The 21,225-nt window shown below is 37.6% G+C and overlaps 1 protein-coding gene across 3 annotated transcripts in view; it reads left to right on the top strand.

The window, feature by feature from the left end:
* Positions 1-21,225, top strand: part of VWA8 (von Willebrand factor A domain containing 8) — a 417,525-nt gene that overhangs the window by 287,444 nt on the left and 108,856 nt on the right. For 2 of the 3 annotated variants that reach the window (XM_028526305.2, XM_036011319.1), the window contains 2 exons: positions 6,115-6,196; positions 9,529-9,730. In XM_028526305.2, coding sequence (XP_028382106.1) covers positions 6,115-6,196; positions 9,529-9,730 — 284 coding nt within the window. Of the gene's footprint in view, positions 1-6,114; positions 6,197-9,528; positions 9,731-10,209; positions 10,381-21,225 lie in introns of those variants that run through there. The other variant, XM_036011320.1, reaches the window with a different exon arrangement.

The raw sequence follows: 21,225 nt of genomic DNA, 5'->3' as shown, positions 1-21,225 counted from the left end.
TTCTTCTTTTGGAAACATATCTCTCTCTGTCTCTCCTTTTTTTTTTTTCTTTTTTTTTCCGGTCTGGTCGCTCTTGTTACGGTGAGGGGCGGAGCCTTAGGTGTTCACCGGGGCTGGGCACCCCAGTCGCTAGATTGTGACGTTATATGTGGGAGCGGGGGCGGGAGCGGGGATGGGAGGGAACAATGGCAGTAGTTCCGTTCTCCTGGGATCTCAGACCCTTCTCTGGGATCCTGGGTTGCGAGCTCTGCCTTGGTCCACAATAGCCGCCTCACTGGGTCCGCCAGCTGCTGCTTGCGTACTCAGGGTCCACCGCTGTGATCTTGCACGCCCTGGATGGCTTACGCGCTGAGTTCGCACCAAGTTCTCCCCAACCTCCGCACACCGCCGACCTGCGCCCACCTGGCTCGTCCTCTCTGCCCCTCCTACCCGTCTGGATGAACGGGTCTACTTCAAATTCTTGGCTGTCCAACTTCCATTCAGATAAATCCTCTACCAGTTCTGGGTGTTATTCTGGCTCTAAATTGTTGTTGTTCTAATCTTGGTTGTGTGTGGGAGGTACGGTGCGTCCACCTATTCCTCCATCTTGCCGGAAGTTCTAAGAGGATTCTTGCTGAATGCAGGCCAGTGGATGATCAGGAACTCAATCAGATACTGAGAGTAGGTAATTTGAATCAAGCTTATTGTGCCATTATTCTTGCTAACACTGGACAATGCAGAGACAAACTTTTGGAAGCTCAAAAGTCAGGATCTGGTTGGAGTCTGACCAGAATTTGATGAGAAAGAGAATCTTTGTTATCATCCATACTGGTGGCTCTACTTCATTAATTTTCACTACTGTAATACCACAATTTATTCATCTACTCTTTATTGATTTGCATTAGGGTCTTTCTGATTCATTGCTATTAAAAATAATGGGCTACGTATATTCTTTTACCTGTATCATTGTGTATATGTTGAGAGCCTGTAAGGTATATATTATATCTAAGAGTGACAATACTGAGCTGTTTCCCAGAGCTGTCAGTCACAGCATAAAAGGAGTCCCAGGGCCCCGCATCCTCATCTGCTCTTGCGGAAGTTTTTAGGTTGTGGTTTCATGTTACCTTTCCCTGTTTTCTAGTAAGTTTAAACATCTTTTTGTATGTCATGATTTACTCTTCTAGAATTGCCTATTTGTATCTTTTGCAATTTTGGGGGTTGGTAGGAGTTTTATTTCTCCTCATTTGTTTTAAGCAGTGTTCCTTGAATATTCCAAATGTATGCAAAAGTGCTTAGGACAGTGTCTGGTACACTGGAAGACTTATTGGGCTATTAAAAAAAAATCCCTAGGAAAATAGTAAAGGGAGACCCCAGAATGATAGCTGGGCACACTCCTAGGGACCAATCAGTTCAGAGTAGAAAAAATGAGAAGATTTCAGGAGAGATACCTCCAAGAAAGGGAAAGTGATAAGTCCAATATGTTTAAATATACTTAGACTTTTGACAGGGGACAATTTGAGGATGAATTTGTGCTAATTAACTGAAAAATTAAACCAACTACAAAACATGTTGATTATTAACTCCATGAAAAGAAAAAGTTGTACAGGAAAGAGAAAGGAATAATACCAAAGATAAGATATAGCTCAGCTATGAATAGCATTTATATAATCATAATTATAGAAGCACTGGATATTAATCTAACCAAAATTGTAATACATTGGGAATGGGAAAACAAGATGCTAGGCAGGGAGAGGGTATATGGAAAGAGTTAAACTCTTCATCTTACCTTGTGGGAAATCAATAAATAATCCCTAAAACTAAAACAGCAAAACAGTACCACAGGGATGAAGGTGAACCAAAGAAATAGGATAAAAGTTGACCGTGTCGCTGGGAGCAGGAAAGGAGGGGTGAGAGGAGTAAAGCAGGGGTTGGCTGCTTTTTCTTTTGGCCTGAGTGACTCTTTATGCTCATGTAAATCTCTGATGAAAATTTAATCTTTTAAAGGAAATAGAATCCAACCATCTGACTAGTCAGGAACTAATGCATATCAGCCTTTTATTAAAGAAATCAATAAAAACTGCAAAAGCTACTCTCCTGGTGACTTAATGATGGTATAACTTTTGTTTAATACATAGGAGAGGAGATTTACTGCTTTCTTCTAATTGATTTTCTTGTAATTAAATGTCATCTTTTTTTTAGTCATAAGCCTCAGATCTTTAAATGCAAAATAATGACTCTTGACTGAAAGCAGTGCAGTTTTCTGAACTTCGAGTAAATTCAAAGATTTGGTATCAGCATGATTGCAAGGCACACATCACTCTTTTGATTTGTGAGCACAAGATTGTTAAGTAGAAGTTAACAGATGTACATCAAATTACATTGCTAGAAGGAGTAAATTTGTTTAACATAATTTCATTTTCCCTCTGTAAATGTTCTTGGTGCTTTTGCCTGACAGTTTTTATGCCTCTTCCTAACCTTGGCACTGCATGTGAGCTATCCCCATTGCCCATGGGAACAATACGGTCTACACTGCAGCAGTGACTTTCCTTTAATCATCAGGGAACTAATCCCTAAATACAGTTCATGCCTGCCTTTGAAATCCACCTGGATTATAAATGTGATGGAAATTTACTGAGCCTCCATCCTCTCTGCAGTGTGGGAACATTTAAAATGGATAGACAAGGATTTGGCTAAGTTTGGAGAGAAATCTAGCCAAGGTTTTTTACTTCCTTAATTTAATCATATATTCTGAGCTGATTTATTTTCAAATCAGCAAACATGAATTCTGATTCTTTATCAAATGCCTACAATTACCACCACTACTGCCACCACCCTTGGTATTTTTTTAAATACTTTATAGCCACAAATTGCCTTTTTGATAGTAAAAATATTTGTAGCATGAAGAGTAAAATTCTTGCTTTCGCTACTTGAAATAGATACAACTATTATTGAATTCTCTCATCCTCTTCATGCCATGAAATTAATTTGCACAATGAAAGAAGAAAACATTTTTTAAAAGATAATTTAAAATAAATTGGCTTATTGTGCTTTCTTGGGCTTTCTAAAAGTGCTAAAGGCAGTAACTCAACTTAATACTAATAGTTATGAAAATAGTTCCTGTTAGTGGCAAGCCAAAAAAACTAGGCAGCTCAAGCCATCACAACTGCTTCAGTAAGTGGTGATTTTTGGCAAAGAGCCTGGGTCTATAAATAATTGAACCTACTTCAGCTAGGTCTTCGCAGCAGGAACTATCAAAAATGACATATAATGCAAAACTTTATCCAAGATTGTCCTTATATCCCAGGCAGCACTTCCAATGAAGGCAGTACCTGACTTAGGATCAGCATGTTCATCTTGTACAAACAGCCATCTGGGGACAGCCAATCCAGCTGGGTGGTCAGCTTACCATCATAACTCTTTCTTCTTACCCTCTGCTATCCCTGCACATTATCTTTCCTTCCCCTGACCTCTTCATCCCTGGCCCCACTCCTTGCCTAGCTCTGCAGCTCATACTGGGCCCCAGGCCTGTGATTCCCATCCTAGAATTCTTTCCAAGTCCTTAAGGGCCCACAGTGTTTTATTTTTTTCCCAAAAAAGAACTTTCCACTTTATGCTGTGGGTTCCTCATCTCTTTCTTTTCTGTCCCCAGGGCTTTGTACTTTGTCTGGTGCAAAGTAAGCTCAACAATGTCTGTTGAATAAACAAGAAAGATTTTGATTTCTTCAGGTGGCCTACTGAAGCACCTTCAACTGCATATATGAAATAAAAATACCAAGTTCCTTATTTCTTGTAAACTACATGTGATAAACTCAATGGGAGCATTTTTGATGTCTCTAATAATAAGTTATAAGAAGATATAGGTAAATAGCTAAGTAACTAGATAGATAGATAGATAGATAGATAGACAGACAGACAGACAGATAGACAGAAAAATCTTTAAAAGCATGGGTTCTGTGTTAGGGAACTTTTTTGTTTATTTGTTTTCAGAGATGGATAGTGGCTCAGAGTTTGTAAAATGGGGCTATTGTGGGTAGGCTCCACCCACAGGACCTCCCCGGCTGCCACAGATGAGAATAAGTCTACCAAGACATGATCTGCTTGGGGCGAAAAGGTGGCTGATCTCTTAAAGGAGAAGGGCCAAGAGCCTTTTCCTCAGCGGGCTTTTATTGGGTTCAATTGGCACAGGAATACAAGTAAAGCTCATCAGTAATTGTCAGGCAATAAGGATCAAACAATAGATAATATACAAAGAACAATGAGGGCTTATTCTGAGTCAGGGTCTGTTAGCTAAAGGGCTATGAAACTGTGGGAAACAAACTCACATCCTGCTCTAACCCTTATCAGAAAATTGAGAGCATTCTTAGCAAAGCAGGTTTCACAGGATTTTTTGTATTCTTTCTTAGGCCTGATCATCCAGGGAAAGCTGCCCTTTCTAGCACAGGGCTGCACCACCCTCTGTTATTGTTTCAGGCTTAAGTCAGGCAGGGGAAGTAAAGCAGCCAAGAGGTTAGGAGACTTCTTGTAGACAGAATGAGGTCTCAGGCTATGTCAAAGCTCAGGCGTGAGGGTCCATCACCCCCTTTTGCTATAGTCCCCCAAGTCCTTCCCTGAGGGCCCCCTCATGATTGTGCCTGTCTTAGATCATCCATCTCTTGAGGAATTTTACCTGTCATTGGTTAACTGATCAAGCACTGGGGGCCAGGCAGGGTGAAGTAAAAGGGGCAGAGGCAGCACTCTTGCCAGGGAGATAAGCTTTGTCTCCTTAGTGGCTTATCATCCCAAATTTGCTCACTCAGTCTTAGCCATGGAGGGTTACAGCTTCTAAAACCAGGCAGGGCAGTTCCCAACAGGCTATTTGTAAAATTGTTGTTGCTCTGGGCCCATTCAAGTAAGAGCTGTGGGAGTGGTAGACAGAGCATAGATTTCAGAGGCAGAAAGCTGTGGGTTTGAAAACCACCTCCGTTGCTCTACCATTAAGTCACCTCAAGCAAGCCACATTATTGTATTACCTCTGTAAACCTCAGCTTCCTCATCTCTCAAACAAGAATCCTAAGTCTTTGTTGTTATCAGTATTAAAAATGCTATCTGTAAAGACTAGAGTTCTTGATGCGTAGTGAGTGGCAGCTAGAGAAGATGAGGGTGATGGTGATACTCAGAGCTGTGGAAAACCCCGAGAATTTCAGTAAACTCCAGGAATTTGCTGGGAAACAACATTGTTGTTGTTGAACCCTCTCCTTCCCCATATTTTCATATTCTTCATGGCCGAGTCCTCACCCCACTGCCCCATCCTCACTTCACCTTTTCCTGTCTCCTAGAGCCTCAATAACTGCAACTGCATGTTGGGCAATTACTAATTTGGTGCTTTGCATTTACTAAATTCATGTGATCCTCAAAATAATGTTTATGATGTTGTTCTGAGGCTGCTGTTTATCCCCATTTTGCCAATGATAAAAGCAGGTCTCAGAGCAGTAACCAACCTGACCAGCATAAAACACTGTTCGGAAATGTAAGCCTTTCACACAAGGTCAGCCTGATTACAAAGTAGGTGCTGATTCTGCCAGATCAGGGGTGTCAAACTCATCTTCACTAGGGGCCACATCAGCCTCGTGGTTGCCTTCAAAGGGCGGAATGTAATTTCAACTTCTTAACAGTTAAGTAGTAGTTAAATTTATACAATCCTAAAATTATTTCGGCCCTTTGATGGCAACCACAAGGCTGACGTGGCCCCTGGTGAAAATGAGTTTGACACCCCTGCGCCAGATTATACTATCATTGTGATTTCCTAAGAAAGAAACCAGAATTCAGATGATGAAACATTTCACTGGAAGTACTAAAACATTGACCCATCTTGGGACACTTTCAACGACAATGAAAAGAACTTAGGTTATTTTTTGACAGTAAAGAATCTCTGTCTAATATGCATCTATTTGACAGTTTTTGTATTTCCCTAAGAAAAACATAAGTTGGGGAGTCTGGCCTTGAGGCTGGACTTAGCCCAGGACCTTGTCAAGTGGGTCTCAGAGTTCTGCTTCAGGCTGTTGATAACTTTATTTCACTTTTAGCAGGGGTTTTTTTGGTCCTATTTTGGTACCATGTAGTAATTTAATACTCTGTTTATGTCATGACTATTTGCAGATGTTACCCCTCCACACACATCTGGTTATATAGAAGTCACTGATCTTCAATCAAAGAAACTCCGATATATTCCAATTCCCAGGTAATTTGTTTAAACCTTTGTTCTTAGCTTGTATGTCAGATTTTTTTTAAAAATGAGTGAATTCTTAACAAGTACCTTGAATAAATGTGTGCTTTTTGCTTCCTTAAATAGAAAGTTCTTTTTTTTTAACTTTTTTAAACATGGGTTACATCTTGCTGTTCTTTTTCATGCCTGACTGCCTTTTTAATTTTCATTTTAGAAAAATGTTCAAATGTTATACATAGGTATAAATCAATCAGCTTTATAGACTTCATTTCTCTTTTGTTGATCTGTCCTAATGGTAATTTTTCTGTTTCTGAAACAGCAGTTGTAGTATTGCAGATATTTTCATAATTTCTAACTTTATATATTATTTTTCTCATGTAAATGGGTTCAAAATGTCAAAGTAAATTAAATAGTATTTGCTTAATATTGTTTTAAAATGTTATTGTACACCTGCAATCATGAAGGCCATACAATAGTCAAAGGATTTCAGAGATTTGGAATAGAATTCATTACCATTCGCTGCTTTTATTATTGTCCAGGGATGGAGGCAAAGCATCCACACTAGCCAGACTGAGGATACAAACAGAGAAGCAATGAGGCTCGTTGTCTGCTTTGATGAGCACAAGTGTCCTCACCTGTAGCCCATCTCTCTTGGGATGCACACATACCTGACCTCTTTCAACCTGCGCATGCACCTGCTTTGGTCTCACATCCCCTCCTCACATATACTCCCTCACAGGTGACTGAACCTTCACAACACAGTGGCAAAAACATCACTCGGAGCATGGAAGGGGGCTAGTGGGGTACAGGGCAGATAAATGGTGATGGAAAAAATAAAATAAATTAAAAAATTGTTTGAAATCCTGAGCAGAGGAGCTTGGAAAGCCTTCCAATGTCACAGGAAGACCAGGGACACTGGAGATTGTCAGTGTCCCTGCAATATCACCAGGCCACCTTTTTACCCACTCCTCAATTCCCAGAAGAAAATAGCTCAGCATAACAGTACAAAATAACTCAGAAAACACAGTTACATTTCTTAGGACCCTTTGGTCAAGTTCAAGAAATATAAATAATGAAAGCATATTTGAAGAAATAGATTTACTTATTCCAACATATATATGTATGCCTTCTTATGTCAGTTTAATGGAAAATAATTTTAGTCATTTAGGGAAAGTCCTTATTCATATTAATTGATTTCCCATTAAAGTACACTTAGTGCTAATTACAAAAGCAAGGAACAACTTTCTATGTTTTACATTTCTAAAGCATTAAACAATTTCTTTCATTATATTCTCCTTATCAGCCCTAGCTTTTGATTTCTATGTTTTTCTTTTTTAACTTTCTCAATAACATATCTGTTATACCTGCCATAGAAAGAACATCTGGAAGAGCAACTGTGTATATAACCAGTGCCAGCTGGTCACCATAATTCATTTAGAGCTACACTGTCCAATAGAAATATGTAACATGAGCCACATATGTAATATTATTTTCCTTGGTAAACACATTAACAAAGTAAAAAGAAACAAGTGAAATTAACTTTAATGTTTTATTTATAATGTATCTTAAATATTACAATTTTGACATGTATTCAATATAAAAATTTTAATGATATAATTTACATTCCTTCTTTTTTCTGTCTTTGATAGCTAGTATGTATTTTACATTTACAAAACATCTAAATTTGGACTTGCCACATTTTAAGTGCCATGTGGTTTACAGTCTGTTCATTGTCAGTGTGTCCTGAGTTTCTCTTGAGATTAACTCTTGTCATATTTTGGCATATATGTAACCCAAGGGAACAACCCATCTGGATTTCAGTTTTGTTGCTAAGTGCTTAAATTGAGCATTCTGCTAGACATCAGGAATTTTCCATTTGATAGCTAACTTCAAATAATAGAAAAATACAGTAAAGTTATGTGTAAATGAAGGGCCAAAATGAATATGTCACTTTTGCCCTCAGTAAAATGTATTTTTCTCAAATGTTTATATTATTTGCACTTGTAAAATGATACTGCCTAGTCTTATATGTGGCTGTATATAAATCTAGATTTCAGTCTACTATAAATCTTTGTGCTCTTTAAAGAACTTATGTATAAGGGGAACACATATTTGAAAAAGAAAAAGTGGAGAAGAGATTTTAGACCTAGTGTACAAATTGTTCTCAAAATGTGATTTCTTCATCACTTTTTACTGACGTATTGAAGAAACTGCTCTTGTAAATTTCACTTTTCATGGTGGCGAGTTAAATACACAACCAGTAGATACAGTGCTCATCAGACACACAATCTTGAGTGTTCTTGGAAGACTTTCAAACATCATAGTTTCACATGAATAAGTTTCATTACCTTGAGTTGCCCTTTACTTCACTATCTGTGCCTACTAATTTTTTTTGCCTAAGGCAAATTTTTTTGGAGAGCACAAACAGTGATAGCCTGTATTATATCAAATGTTACTTTCTTTCAGTCCTTCTGGTACTGCAAAGTAATTCTGAAACACTTGGTCCCATCCTACTGTTGTCATCCTCTTCATATAAACATTTTCTAAGACTTCTGTGTTATAGAGGAGCTGGCTTTGTTACTCTATGTTTGCAATCTACTAAAGCTGACTGAAAAAAAATGTCAAAGTAGTCTTGGTTTACTTTTGGAATATAAGACTTTCCCTGATACATAGTGGTTTTGTAGTTCTACCAGATCAATAATGATAGCTCATATTTTCATTATCTGATGAGACCATACCTTTAGATAATTTATTTCATATAGAATATATCAGATGTATTTAGAGAGCCAACACTAGTAATTAGAATTTCTAGTATACATTTTTGTATAGTGCTAGCTATACTCAGATAAAGGATGTATGAAATCAACTCTTACAGGCAAAAGTGCACTCCCAGAAATGACTATCTGTCTATATAATGTATATATTTATGAAATATAAAATAAATGAAATATGTGTTTGTATGAAATATATAACAGAAGAAATACACAAATTCCTGACTATAAATCCTTATAACTTCATAAGTTAGAAAAGGCAAAATATCAAACACGAAGGCAGTTAAAACACATAAACAAAAGATCACTTTCAGCACTGACCTTAGGCTGCATGTTTGAGAAGTGTGAGTTTCTTTCTCTCTGACAGTGAATACTGATGTCATCTGGCATCCACAAATACAGAAAAATAACCAATAACTAAATGTGTGTTTTTTCACTTATAGATAGATCTGTTGATATCTTTTAATGTGTTTACTCTTAGAATTCTTTATAGCAAGTTTAATGAACCTAATTCACATTAAACTAGCTTCATTGCCTAGTCTACCAATTGGCTGAATACCGTGATTTCTTTTTCAGATCAGAATCTCTCTCTCCATATACCACATGGGTATCTACTATTTCAGACACGGATGCACTTCTAGCTGAGTGGGGGAAAGGTGGCGTTGTGAGTGTTGATATGGGAGGTCACGTCAGGCTTTGGGAAACTGGACTTGAACATCTGCAGCGCTCACTTGCGGAATGGAGAAACATGATTGGGCAAGATGACAGACAAATGCAGGTACCACTTGAATTGACCTTACCTCATAAGGGTGCATACTCTGCAGTAGAAATTTAGTTCCTAATGCCACAGTTGTGAAAACTTCTAGCCCAGTCACTCAAATATAGTTGCTTTAATGGCAAAAGTAAATTTTGGACCCAGAAAAAGGCAAACTTTATCCATTTAGGTAGGGAATAAGTAAAAATATGCTTTTTTTCTGTCAGTGCTTAAATATACAGGTTCCTCACAGCACAGCATGCTAATACAATCAACTTTTATTTTTTACCCTAAAGCATTAATCAGTTTCCAGCACCACCTTTGCACCTTTCTCACTTTTACTGCCATCATTATGAGGACCTGTGCATGCTATGCAGGAAATAGAAATACTGAGGATCTAAAATGCGGCACATTATTATAAGGCCAAAACTTTTAGGCTAGTGAACATAAACAAAATTATGCAACTAATAGAGATGTGTTTTTATCAATTTCCTTGCTTCCAGATAATGCAAGTTTAGCAGTCATAGTAAGTAGACCCAACCCTGCACTAGAAAGGTGTATGGGAACAGGTCACAGAGTGAGAGGAGACTCCATGGCTACAAAAATGACTCAGTCACACCTAATCTAGCTGCTACCTGGAGCTGATGTGAACAATGAGGAAGTCCGTGTACCCATAAATACTAAAGCATGTCATTAAAGGATTTGTAATTTCTTTAATTTTCCGAAGTAAATGTTGTTTACATTTCATTTTTTAATATATTTTATTGATTATGCTATTACAGTTATCCCATTCTCCCCTTCACTCCCCTCCACCCTGTACACCCTCTCCCACCCACATTCCCCCCCTTTAGTTCATGTCCATGTGTCATAAATTCTTTATGTAGCTTCTACATTTCCCATACTATTCTTGCCATCCCTGTCTATTTTCTACCTACCATCTATGCTACTTATTCTCTGTACCTTTTTCCCCTCTCTCCTCCTCCCACTCCTCTGTTGCTAACCCTCCATGTGATCTCCATTTCTATGGTTCTGTTCCTGTTCTACTTGTTTGCTTAGTTTGTTTTTGTTTTAGGTGTGGTTGTTCATAATTGTGAGTTTGCTGTCATTTTACTATACATGCTTTTTATCTTCTTTTTCTTAGATAAGTCCCTTTAACATTTCATAAAATAAGGGCTTGGTGATGATGAACTCCTTTCACTTGACCTTATCTGAGAAGCACCTTATCTGCCCTTCCATTCTAAATGAGAGCTTTGCTGGGTAGAGCAATCTTGGATGGAGGTCCTTGCCTTTCATGACTTGGAATATTTCTTTCTAGCCTTTTCTTGCCTGTAAAGTCTGTTTTGAGAAATCAGCTGACAGTCTGATGGGAACTCCTTTGTAGATTACTGTCCCCTTATCTCTTGCTGCTTCTAGGATTCTCTCCTTCATTTTTACCTCAGCTAATGTGATTACAATGTGCCTTGGTGTGTTCCTTCTTGGGTCCAACTTCTTTGGGACTCTCTGAGCTTCCTGGACTTCCTGGAAGTCTATTTCCTTTGCCAGATTGGGGAAGTTCTCCTTTATTATTTGTTTAAATAACTTTTCCACTTGTTGCTCTTCCCCTTCCCTTTCTGGTTCCCCTATAATTCAGATGTTGGAATGTTTAAAGATGTCCTGGAGGTTCCTAAGCTTCTCCTCATTTTTTTGAATTCTTATTTCTCCATTCTTTTCTGTTTGGTTGTTTCTTTCTTCCTTCTGGTCCATTCCATTGATGTGAGACCCAGCTTTCATTCCATCACTATTGGTTCCCTGTGCATTTTCCTCCATTTCACTTATTGTAGCCTTCATTTGTTCATCTAATTTGTGACCAAATTCAACCAATTCTGTGAGCATCCTGATCATCAGTGCTTTGAGCTGTGCATCTGATAGGTTAGCTATCTCTTGGTCACTTAGTTGTATTTGCTGTGGAGCTGTGACCTGGTCTTCTCTTTGGGCCATTTTTTCTTCCTTGTCATGCCTGTTATGTATGAAGGGCGAAGCCTTAGGTGTTCACCAGGGCGGGGCAATCCAATTGCTAGGTTGTGACGCTGTGTGTGGGGGTGGGGTCCTAGAGGAAACAATGGTGCTTGCTCCTCTCTCTGTCGAATTTTAGTCCCTTCCACCACTTCGCCCAAGCTAACTGGGCCTTTCTGGTGCTGATTCCCAGGTGGGTGGGCTTGTGCACATTCTAGGACCCCGTGGGTCTCTCCGACGAACTCTCCTGTGCAGCTGGGAGTCTCTCCCTGTGCCTCAACCCTCACAGGTGTTTTCAATCAGTGTCCCCAGGTTCTATTTCCAGGCGCTGAGAGCCTGGGTTGTGTGGTCGTCTCACTGCCCAATTTCGCCTCGTTTATCTGTTTGTAAATGTGGGATCACCCAGACAGCCAGGTGCCTTGTGCACAGTTCCTCACTTCACAGTCACCGCCTCGCTGGATCCGCCTGCTTTGGTCTTGTACTCGGGATGTCTTACACACCTGGGTTGCTTTACACATTTGGTGCCACCACTTTTGTGTTGTGCATGACCCCTCTCCACCCGGCTGCTTGACTCCACCCTTCCTGCCAGTCTGGACGAATGTGTATATTTTAACTCCTTGGTTGTCTGACTTCCACACAGTTCAATTTTTGTCAGATCTGGTTGTTATCTTGTTTCTAACATGTTGCTGACCTTATTTTGGTTGTGTGAGGAGGCAGAGTGTGTCTACCTATGCCTCCATCTTGGCCGGAAGTTTCATTTTTTATCTAGCAAAAAGAAAGGTAGGTTTCTGCCATTTGTGTTGCTCTGCAAATTAGCAAGATAAGAAATTTCCGTAAACTACTCATCTGATACCTGATTAATAATTAACTATTTTATGTGGTTATTTTTGTGATTTCCTTAAAAGAGAACTATATATGTTTCTGAATGAATAATACATAATTTTCTTAGATTCTTAAAAGCTTGAAAGAACATTTTTAAAATCATAAACCATTGTAGACAAACAACCTCAAGTCCTTTTGAAATGGTATGAATATATTAATTTAATTAAGTTAAAACAAATGTATAGCTCTAAAATAAACATGTCATTAAGTGCAATGGATTTATCACAGCAACAGATTGAATGTTGGTCACTATTGGTAACAATAATTAGAAAATTAATTAACTATGGTACTATTTCTTTTATTATTCTGAACATTAGTTTCTTCTCCCTATTTTCATACAATGATTGATAGCTAATAGGAAACACTATTGTATTTGAATCTTTTATTTTATTTTCTTTTTAATTTCTCCTGTGTTATAGATAGCAAAGGTCATTTTTTCCTGTGGTCAATAGTTGTGGCCTACTAAGTGTATCTTTTACTACAGAACTTTAAAATGGACTTTTACTCATAATTTTGATAACTGGCGTCAACTGCTACAAAAATTAACTGCTATTTGCATTTTAGCTATGTGACTTTCCTCTCCCCAGTGTCTTCCCTGACTCTCTTGTGCATCTTTGCATTCCCATCTCATAGCATAATGATTGGTACACGGCAGGCAATCGGTATTTTTGCTCATGCTCACATTCATGCATACTAAATTACACTGCTCATTATAGGTGTTTGGTAACAAATGGAATTCTTTTAAACTGTCACAAATTATTCATTTGTTTTATATAACTGAATAAGTATTTGTTGAATATATGTAATTATTAGGGATAAACAGAATTATAGTATCTAACATCTCAAAAATAAACAAAATATTTGGCTATATTATGCCAGGCAAATCTGATCCTTCCTCAAACAACCCATTTTCCAGGAAACATATATCTGTGTCTCCAGTTCAATGTTCAGCTATAACAGAAACAAAGTTACATAATTTGTGATTGAATCATAGTTCCATTTAGAAAATAAGAATAGTTGTTATCTAACATTCTCCTTACATCTCTGATGTTCCCTGATCCATTCTGATTGATATTAAAAAGTACAGTTATATACAGATTCAAACTGAGAAGCAAACTGTGAGCATATCTTTACGTATAAACAGACAGGATTCATTGTCCAAATAGTCTGCCATTGTTTCAATTTTAGTTGCATATCTCCTCTTCCTTCTCAGTGCTCAGTAAACAATGAGACAACATATTTAATTGGTCTTATTTAGACCAGTTCATGTTATTATTTACTAGTACTTTACACAACCAACCCTAAATGTGAATTATTCCAGGGGTAATGGAGACAACAAGCAAAAATATGTCTTTTCCAGTTCTTTTCCTGTTTAGTCCTACAAGCTATTCCTCACTTATGGACACTCTATTCAGCCTAGGTCTGTTCCTGATTTGGGGGCTTGATTGGAAGTATTGAGAAAAGAACAGGTTCTCCGCACCATATGACCACTTGCTGGCTGTCAGCAGCTTCCCTTGTCACTAGCAGAGTAACCCGATCTCCATCTAGTGGCCAGAAGGACTTACTGTACATCATAGAAGTGAAAAGGCCAGGTTTGCACTCAGTAATTTGAGGCAGCCCCAGGCTGCTATGGGAGTTGTACACACTGCTGCTTGGGCGGCTCCTGCTAGTCCTGATGTGCCCCTTTAGGTCAGCAGTGGAGGTCAGGCAAACCAGCTCCCATGCCACCCACCACTTATAGACCCCCATCTTTCCTGAATTCCTTTGTCTGGTGTCAAACAAAATGTTTTATTTAGGTAACTGTGTCAGTCACGTGTTGTATCTCTATCCTTATGACTTTGCTCTGAAGCCATTGTTGTTTTGAATTTTTGTTTTTGTTTAATGAATTCATCGATAGTTGTTTTCATGAGTATAGCTTGCAAGAGGGTATATACCAAGCTCTGGGTATACAATGTGTTCAGTAATTTCACATGCTTTGATAGGAACACATTGTTTTCAGATAGTAAACAATTGTAACAACAAATTCAAAGCATCATTCTAACTGTTGTTCTAAGAGCCCATTATTAAGAATGCATTTTTATTACTTCAACTGCATGTTTTCAGAAGCATGGGTTAATTATAAGACAAAATTTTTATGACTATGCTTTGTAGTATTCTTTATAAATCATACTTTTTGTATATTTTTACTTATTGCCATTTGGATTCTTCCCAAGAAGGCTGTTAAAACTACACCACAGCTTTCTTCAGAACTCAAATAATTTCCTCTAAAAGGTTCCTGGTGACTATTCTTGTGACAGCAAAAAGGCTGAAAGGTTTCAAATGCTGTCTTTTAATCACAATAAACTAATCAGAAACTAAGTATTTTATATATTACTGGTAGAATCTCTTTGAAACCTTTGAATAATACTATATACTTTATAGTATTCCTTTAATGATACCAGATACTTTAAAAATGGATAGAATCCTGTAAAACAAAGACAGTGTAGGACTGGAACTTATTCATCTTTAATAATTAAGATAGTGCCTGATGAACAACAAACATAGTAAATATTTTAAAATAGAGAGATGCATAGTAAAAAAAAAACCATAGAAAAGGAAGATAGTTTGCGTTGAGCACAACTCATCCTTTCCTTGTTTCAGAGAAAATATTCTAGGAATGTGAGTCAATGTAGCTTGCTGTACTTAGCTAACTAAGCCTGACCACTAGTTCAACAGTTATGATTTTTGAAGATCACAATAAGATGTGAAGGCCTACTTTCAGTTTTGGAAACCACTAGGTTATTTGATTGGTACCCCATCATTAAATGTAGGGTTTTTCACCCTACAGGCTATGTTATCTCCAGATCTTCTGTAGAGCTTTGTAATTCCTTGTTCTTTTTAAGAAACATAATCCATTTTCATACTTCATACTTTGTTTTTGTCAGTAATTCTGAAAATATTTCACAGTCTGTGGGTCATTACTATAGGATAATATACATTTTACAGGTTTGTCATATGTACATATGCCTTTGGGGATCATCCTTGGCCAAGAAAGTCAATGCTTTAAAAAAAATATATATATATATACTTTCCCACCACATTTCCTAGCAATGTGTTAGCATAGCAGTTTTCAGAAGGTCATCTGTTTGCCTACACAGCAATAATTAGGCAATGCCTCTAAGAATTTTTGCCATTGTTTATTCCTATTAGAGCAATGATTTTCAACTGGTGTGCTGCAAGAATTTTTAAAGCATGCGATATCTGACTATTTAGTCAGGAGCACTGACCTCTTTGCCCTTAGACTGTCAAATTAAAAAATGACAACAGCCAACAAAATAAAGTCATCCAGTGTGAATGAACTGAAATTTTATCTATTTTTTTGGTCAGATTGGCAAAATGTATTTTTGGTGCACCATAGAATTTTATAAATTATTTTATGTGTGCTAGGAGATAAAAAAAAAAAACTTGTTGGAAGTCACTATATTAGAGAAACCCCAGCCATAGAAGTTCTCTGTCTTCTAGATCATAAAATCATAGATCAAAATCTAGATAAAAAATCATAGATTTTTGAATAAGGTTTTTAGGAGTATCTAATGAAAGCACAAGATTCCCCAGAGAGCATGATCCCCACTGGTGTGCTGATGAACCAGCACTCTGGGGGTGGTCCGGCATTTATCTCTCAATGTCCACGTTGTACATATTTTTTCCTGGCTGATGTCAAGCTAAAGGTTAATAGTCTACTCCCAAAATTCTACTCCCAGGAGAGAATTCCTGAATATTAGCAATTATCTCTCAGCCAACTCCAGCATTCTCCTGGCCTGGTTAAGCCTTTAACTCCTCAGGGAGAATTAGGACAGTTACCTAACTGCAAGGCCTTCCAGAAAGAAGGCAATGGAAATCAGGAAAGGAAGAGGGAAGCAAAAGAAGGAGAAGGGGTATGTAGGACACAGATAAGATGGTATCATGTTATCTCTAGGAAATGTTGAAGCCCACAGTTGTCCCAATTACTCACTAGCAGTGTTCTTGAACCAGAAATTTGGTTTGAGCAAAGGATTAGAGGAAGTCTGCCCTTGAGTAGGACACTCATGGGCTTGTGCACAGGGGCACCTTTCTTCTAAACACTGTATTTCAGAAAGAAATTGCTAGTTGATTTTTACATTCCTCCAAAATTATTGCTTCTATTGGATCACAACTTTATTAATAATTGCTGAATATAACTAAAATCAGCAACCACCTCCTTAAGACAAATCAACAAGTGTATGATTTTAAAGTACTATAAGGAAACAAATTAATTCTGTAATATATCAAATTATAAACTGAGATGTCAAATGCAGTGAATATGTTCACAGTCAGTGACTATAGAAGTTTTATGATTCTGAGCTCATAATTTATGTGCTCATAGAAAGTCAACATATAACAGTGGCAATAGAAATAAAACCTTGCTGTTATGTTTATAGATGGAGTTGTAATTTTATTCATAAGCCACATAACCTATGGCTTAAGAGCATAAAATTTGAAGTGGTTAAATCCGTGTTCAAATCCATAGATCCAAATACAAAGATCACCACTTTGTATGTGATCTTTGGCAAATTACTTGTTCTTTCTAAGTTTCACTTTCAATCATAATATGAAGATAATATCATCATACCTTACAAAGTTGTTGTAAGAATGAAATTCATTAATGTCTGGCATAGAATAACTACTCAGTAAACAAATAAAAACTTAGAAAAAAGTTATGAACTTTAGAATTTGGGTAATATTGGACTAGAGAGTTGTTTAATGCTTTCATGGAAACAAACCCAAATTACAATGAAGCCCTATTACCCAAATACTTAATATTAACTTATGACCCAATGAGTTACATAATTCATTATCTGTCCTGGTGTTAAAATATGCAATTTGTTTTATCATCCTGTTTGGAAAACTTCTGTGAAGCCAAAAAAGGAACTGAAAAAAAACGGTCTGTGCCTAAACCTGTCAGGTTGAAGAAATCAATAATAGAGTAACAGCTGGGCAGTGCCTCCATCAGCAGAGGATTGTAGTGGTCAGCCTTATTCCAAAGGCAAATTAGAACAGGACCAGAAAACACGCAGCAAAATGTACATGATCTGTAGCACGAGTCCTGAGAACAGTTAAAAGTAAGTCAAATTTGAAGTTGTCTTTCTTAGTTTTTCTGTATACAGCATTCTTCTGTGTTTCTATAACATTCTGAAGATGTCTTTTTATTTTCTACTTCCTTACAAGGTCAGGCCACAGGTACCATCTCTAACCTCTCTCTTTGAATAGTTTCACCTATTTATTCATTTATTTATTTAATTAATATTTTTGAGCACTCAGAATTGCTAGGATAAAGAAATAAGTAAGATAACAGGTGCAGGCCCAGGGAACTTACAGGGCACTAGAGCTTTAGTCAAATAAATTACAGTACAGTGTGGTGAAGACAGTGATAAAAGCATGATTAAAGGATCAGAAGATAGCACAGGATACTGTATTTTGCTGTGTATAATATACGCTTTTTTGCCCAAATCTGAGGAGAAAATAAGGATGTACATTATACATGGATAGTGCTAATTCTGTAGCTATATAAATATTTTTAATTATTTTATGTATGCTTATGCACTAAAAGTGTATATTAGAAAGCAATAAAAATATAAGCAAAATAATACCCTGGAATACAATAATTGGTTTTATTTCTAAAAATAAGTACATAAATAAATAATTGAATTAAAAATTTAAAAGATTTTTTTCCTGAATGTTTGGGCCAGTAACATGGGTGCACATATACACAGTAAAATATGGGTAACTAACTACCTTTGGAAGTGGTTCCAAGGTGAATTAATACCTGAATCCAGTTCTTAAGAAAGGAGGAGGGGACTCCTGATAAATGAAATACATGTGATTGGTTTTGCTTCTTACCAAAGTCCCAGTAAAAGAATGATAAAGGATCAAAGAAGGTACAGGACGAATGGTACAAAATCCACAAGGACAAAGGGAGCTGGAGGCATGACAACAGCAGGGTGGCACAACCCTTTTGGAGGATGGAAACTAGATGGGTGGGTGGTAACTGAGTGAGTGACCGGCCAGAGCTAAACCCATTTCTCCAGAGGGTAAAGCCAGCAAGACGCAAGCTGTTTTACTCTGCAGAAGCCCATAAAGCATCAGGACTTAAAGACACATGTACTTTTGAAAGCTGGAGTGCCAGGTGGCACTTAAAATTGAAAGATTGTTTGAAAGTCTGTGTCGAGGCCTCTTTCCGTCTTGTGTCCCGAGTGGAGAGGAGCTGCCGCGTCGCTCATGCGCGGTGGATGGTTGTCCAGAACTGCTCCAGCTGCCTGATCAGGAGGAACGAGCGGACACACAGCACATAACCCCATCACCTGAAAGCCTGCTATTCCTTCTGCGACCACTGCTGATTCACTGCAAGGTGATGGGCCTGGAGCCGGAAATGGAGATCAGCCAGCGAAAGCCAGCCGCCTCCTAGGTATGAGCCATTTACAGGAATGTGCGGGCCGCCCAGAGCAGCACAGGTCCGCAAGAACAAGGACCTCCTGGCTCTGCGTGGCCACTGGACGCAGGGTCAGTGCAAAGCCCGATATGGTGAAGAGGGAGCCAGCCATCCCTCCAAGAGCTCCTGAGCGCCACCCACACCCACAAAGCAATGAAGGTATCCTCTGACTTCCCTCAAAAAAAAAAAAGTAAGCCTGAAAAGAGATTAAATTTGACTTATCGTTAGATCCTCTACATTTTTTTTAAAAAATACATACTTTGAATAGAACAAAATAAACTGGTTAACTTTATTTCACTTCAAAATGACTCAAGGATTCCAGTTCTGAATAAGATGGTGTGGAGTAAGCACATTCTAGCCTTTCTCTCCCATTGAATTCAGCAGTGGAACCTGGACAGAATGATGGAGCAGCTATTTGAGGTCTCTTAAAAATAAATGAAAGCAGATGGATTGCAGAAGATCAGAATTTGAACTATCATTGAAATGGCTGCTTGTTTCCTTTTTTCCTCCATAATCTCCTGGCCTTGACTCAAGGGAGCCTAAAAATAGGGATGGGTACTCTCAGCAAACTAAAAGGAGAAGGGAACTTCCTTTATTGGGGTAAAAAAAAAAAAAGGAGGGGGTGGGGCATCTGCAAAACCCTACACTAGTGAAAGACCAGCTGGGGATAGGACAAAGATGACCACACCCATCACTGCTATTCAACATCAAACTGGAAGTCCTAGCCATGACACAAGAAAAATAAATAAGAGGTATGCAGAAAAGGAAGAAATAAAACTATTCCTATTTGAGGACAATAGGTCTGCAAAACCCAGAGAATCCACAAAAATCTATTAAAAAAAAACCCTCAACTAATAAGTGAGTTTAGCAAGATTGAAAACAAAACATTCTATATACTAACAATTAATAATTTAAATATATATATTTACAAGCAGCTCCCCCTAAATATGAAATATATGTCTAACAATAGCAGTTCAGGATATGTATGCTGAATACTACAAAATGCTAATGAAAATAATCAAACACCTAAATAAAAAGGAGAGATATACTGAATTAATGGATTGGAAGAGTCATCTTAATAAAAACATCAGTTCTTTCCAAATTGACTTACCAATTTAACTCAATTCCAATCCAAATCCCAGGAGTATTTTCTTTATAGCTATAGACAGTTGATTCTGAAATTTATGTGGGAAGAGGAAACTAAAAGTGCCAAAATAATTTTTTAAAAGAATAAAGTTAGAGGAATCATACTACCTATTTTTGAAGATTTACTATAAAATTACAATAACCAAAACAGTGTGATGTAGGCAAAAGGATAAAGACGTAAAATGATGGAACAGAATAGAGTGTTCAGAAATAGATCCGCAGACATATGGCCAATTGATTTCCAATAGTCACCAAAGCAGTTTAGTAGAGACAGGGTAGTCTTTTCAACAAACAGTGCTGCAACAATTAGACATTGTATGCAAAATGAATTTTTAAAGAATCTTTAATTTTAAAAATAAGTAAAATTTCTGAAGAGCTGCCAACCCAGGAATATTACTAGTAGACAACAGTAAATGGTACCTATCATGTCGTTGTTGATTATTGTTATTATATGAAGAATGGGAAGCTAATTCCCAAAACTTAGAAACTCCCTTAAGATAAAGAAAGCTAATTTGGTTAGAGAATTTTTCTTTAAGTCTAAACCTTGAGGGTAAGAAAACATTCCAGATAAGTAATTAACAGATGGGGAAAGTGGCCCAGAAAGGTTAAGTAACTTGACCAAGGTCACACAGCTATTCAGTGGCAGAGTCAGTGATTCTATAATGTATGTTCTTTACTTACCATGTTCAACAGTCCAGGCAGCTTTATCGACTTGCACCATTTCGTTACATATCTGCGGTGTCCAGAATACCTCCCCCTGCCAAGATCTGAAAATGCAAGTGGAATTAACACTTGGCATTTGTCTCTATCCCCATAAGATCGTGTTAGTTCCTGTCGAAGTCAATGTTTCTGAGGAACCTAGTAATATTATGCAGTTCTGTGGCAAAGAGTGATAAAGGATCCTTTGGGTTGCTTTTATTAATGATAGAAAATAGAATTCTCAATGATTCTTATGCTATTTCTCAAATCTCTGGTACTTTTTCCTCTAATAAATACATAAAATAGGTTAAAATGT

This window comes from Phyllostomus discolor, chromosome 11 (assembly GCF_004126475.2).
Source record: "Phyllostomus discolor isolate MPI-MPIP mPhyDis1 chromosome 11, mPhyDis1.pri.v3, whole genome shotgun sequence".
In the NCBI taxonomy this organism is placed as follows: Eukaryota; Metazoa; Chordata; class Mammalia; order Chiroptera; family Phyllostomidae; genus Phyllostomus; species Phyllostomus discolor.
Note: the sequence above shows the minus strand (reverse complement) of the source record. Positions and strands in the feature narration are given on the sequence as shown.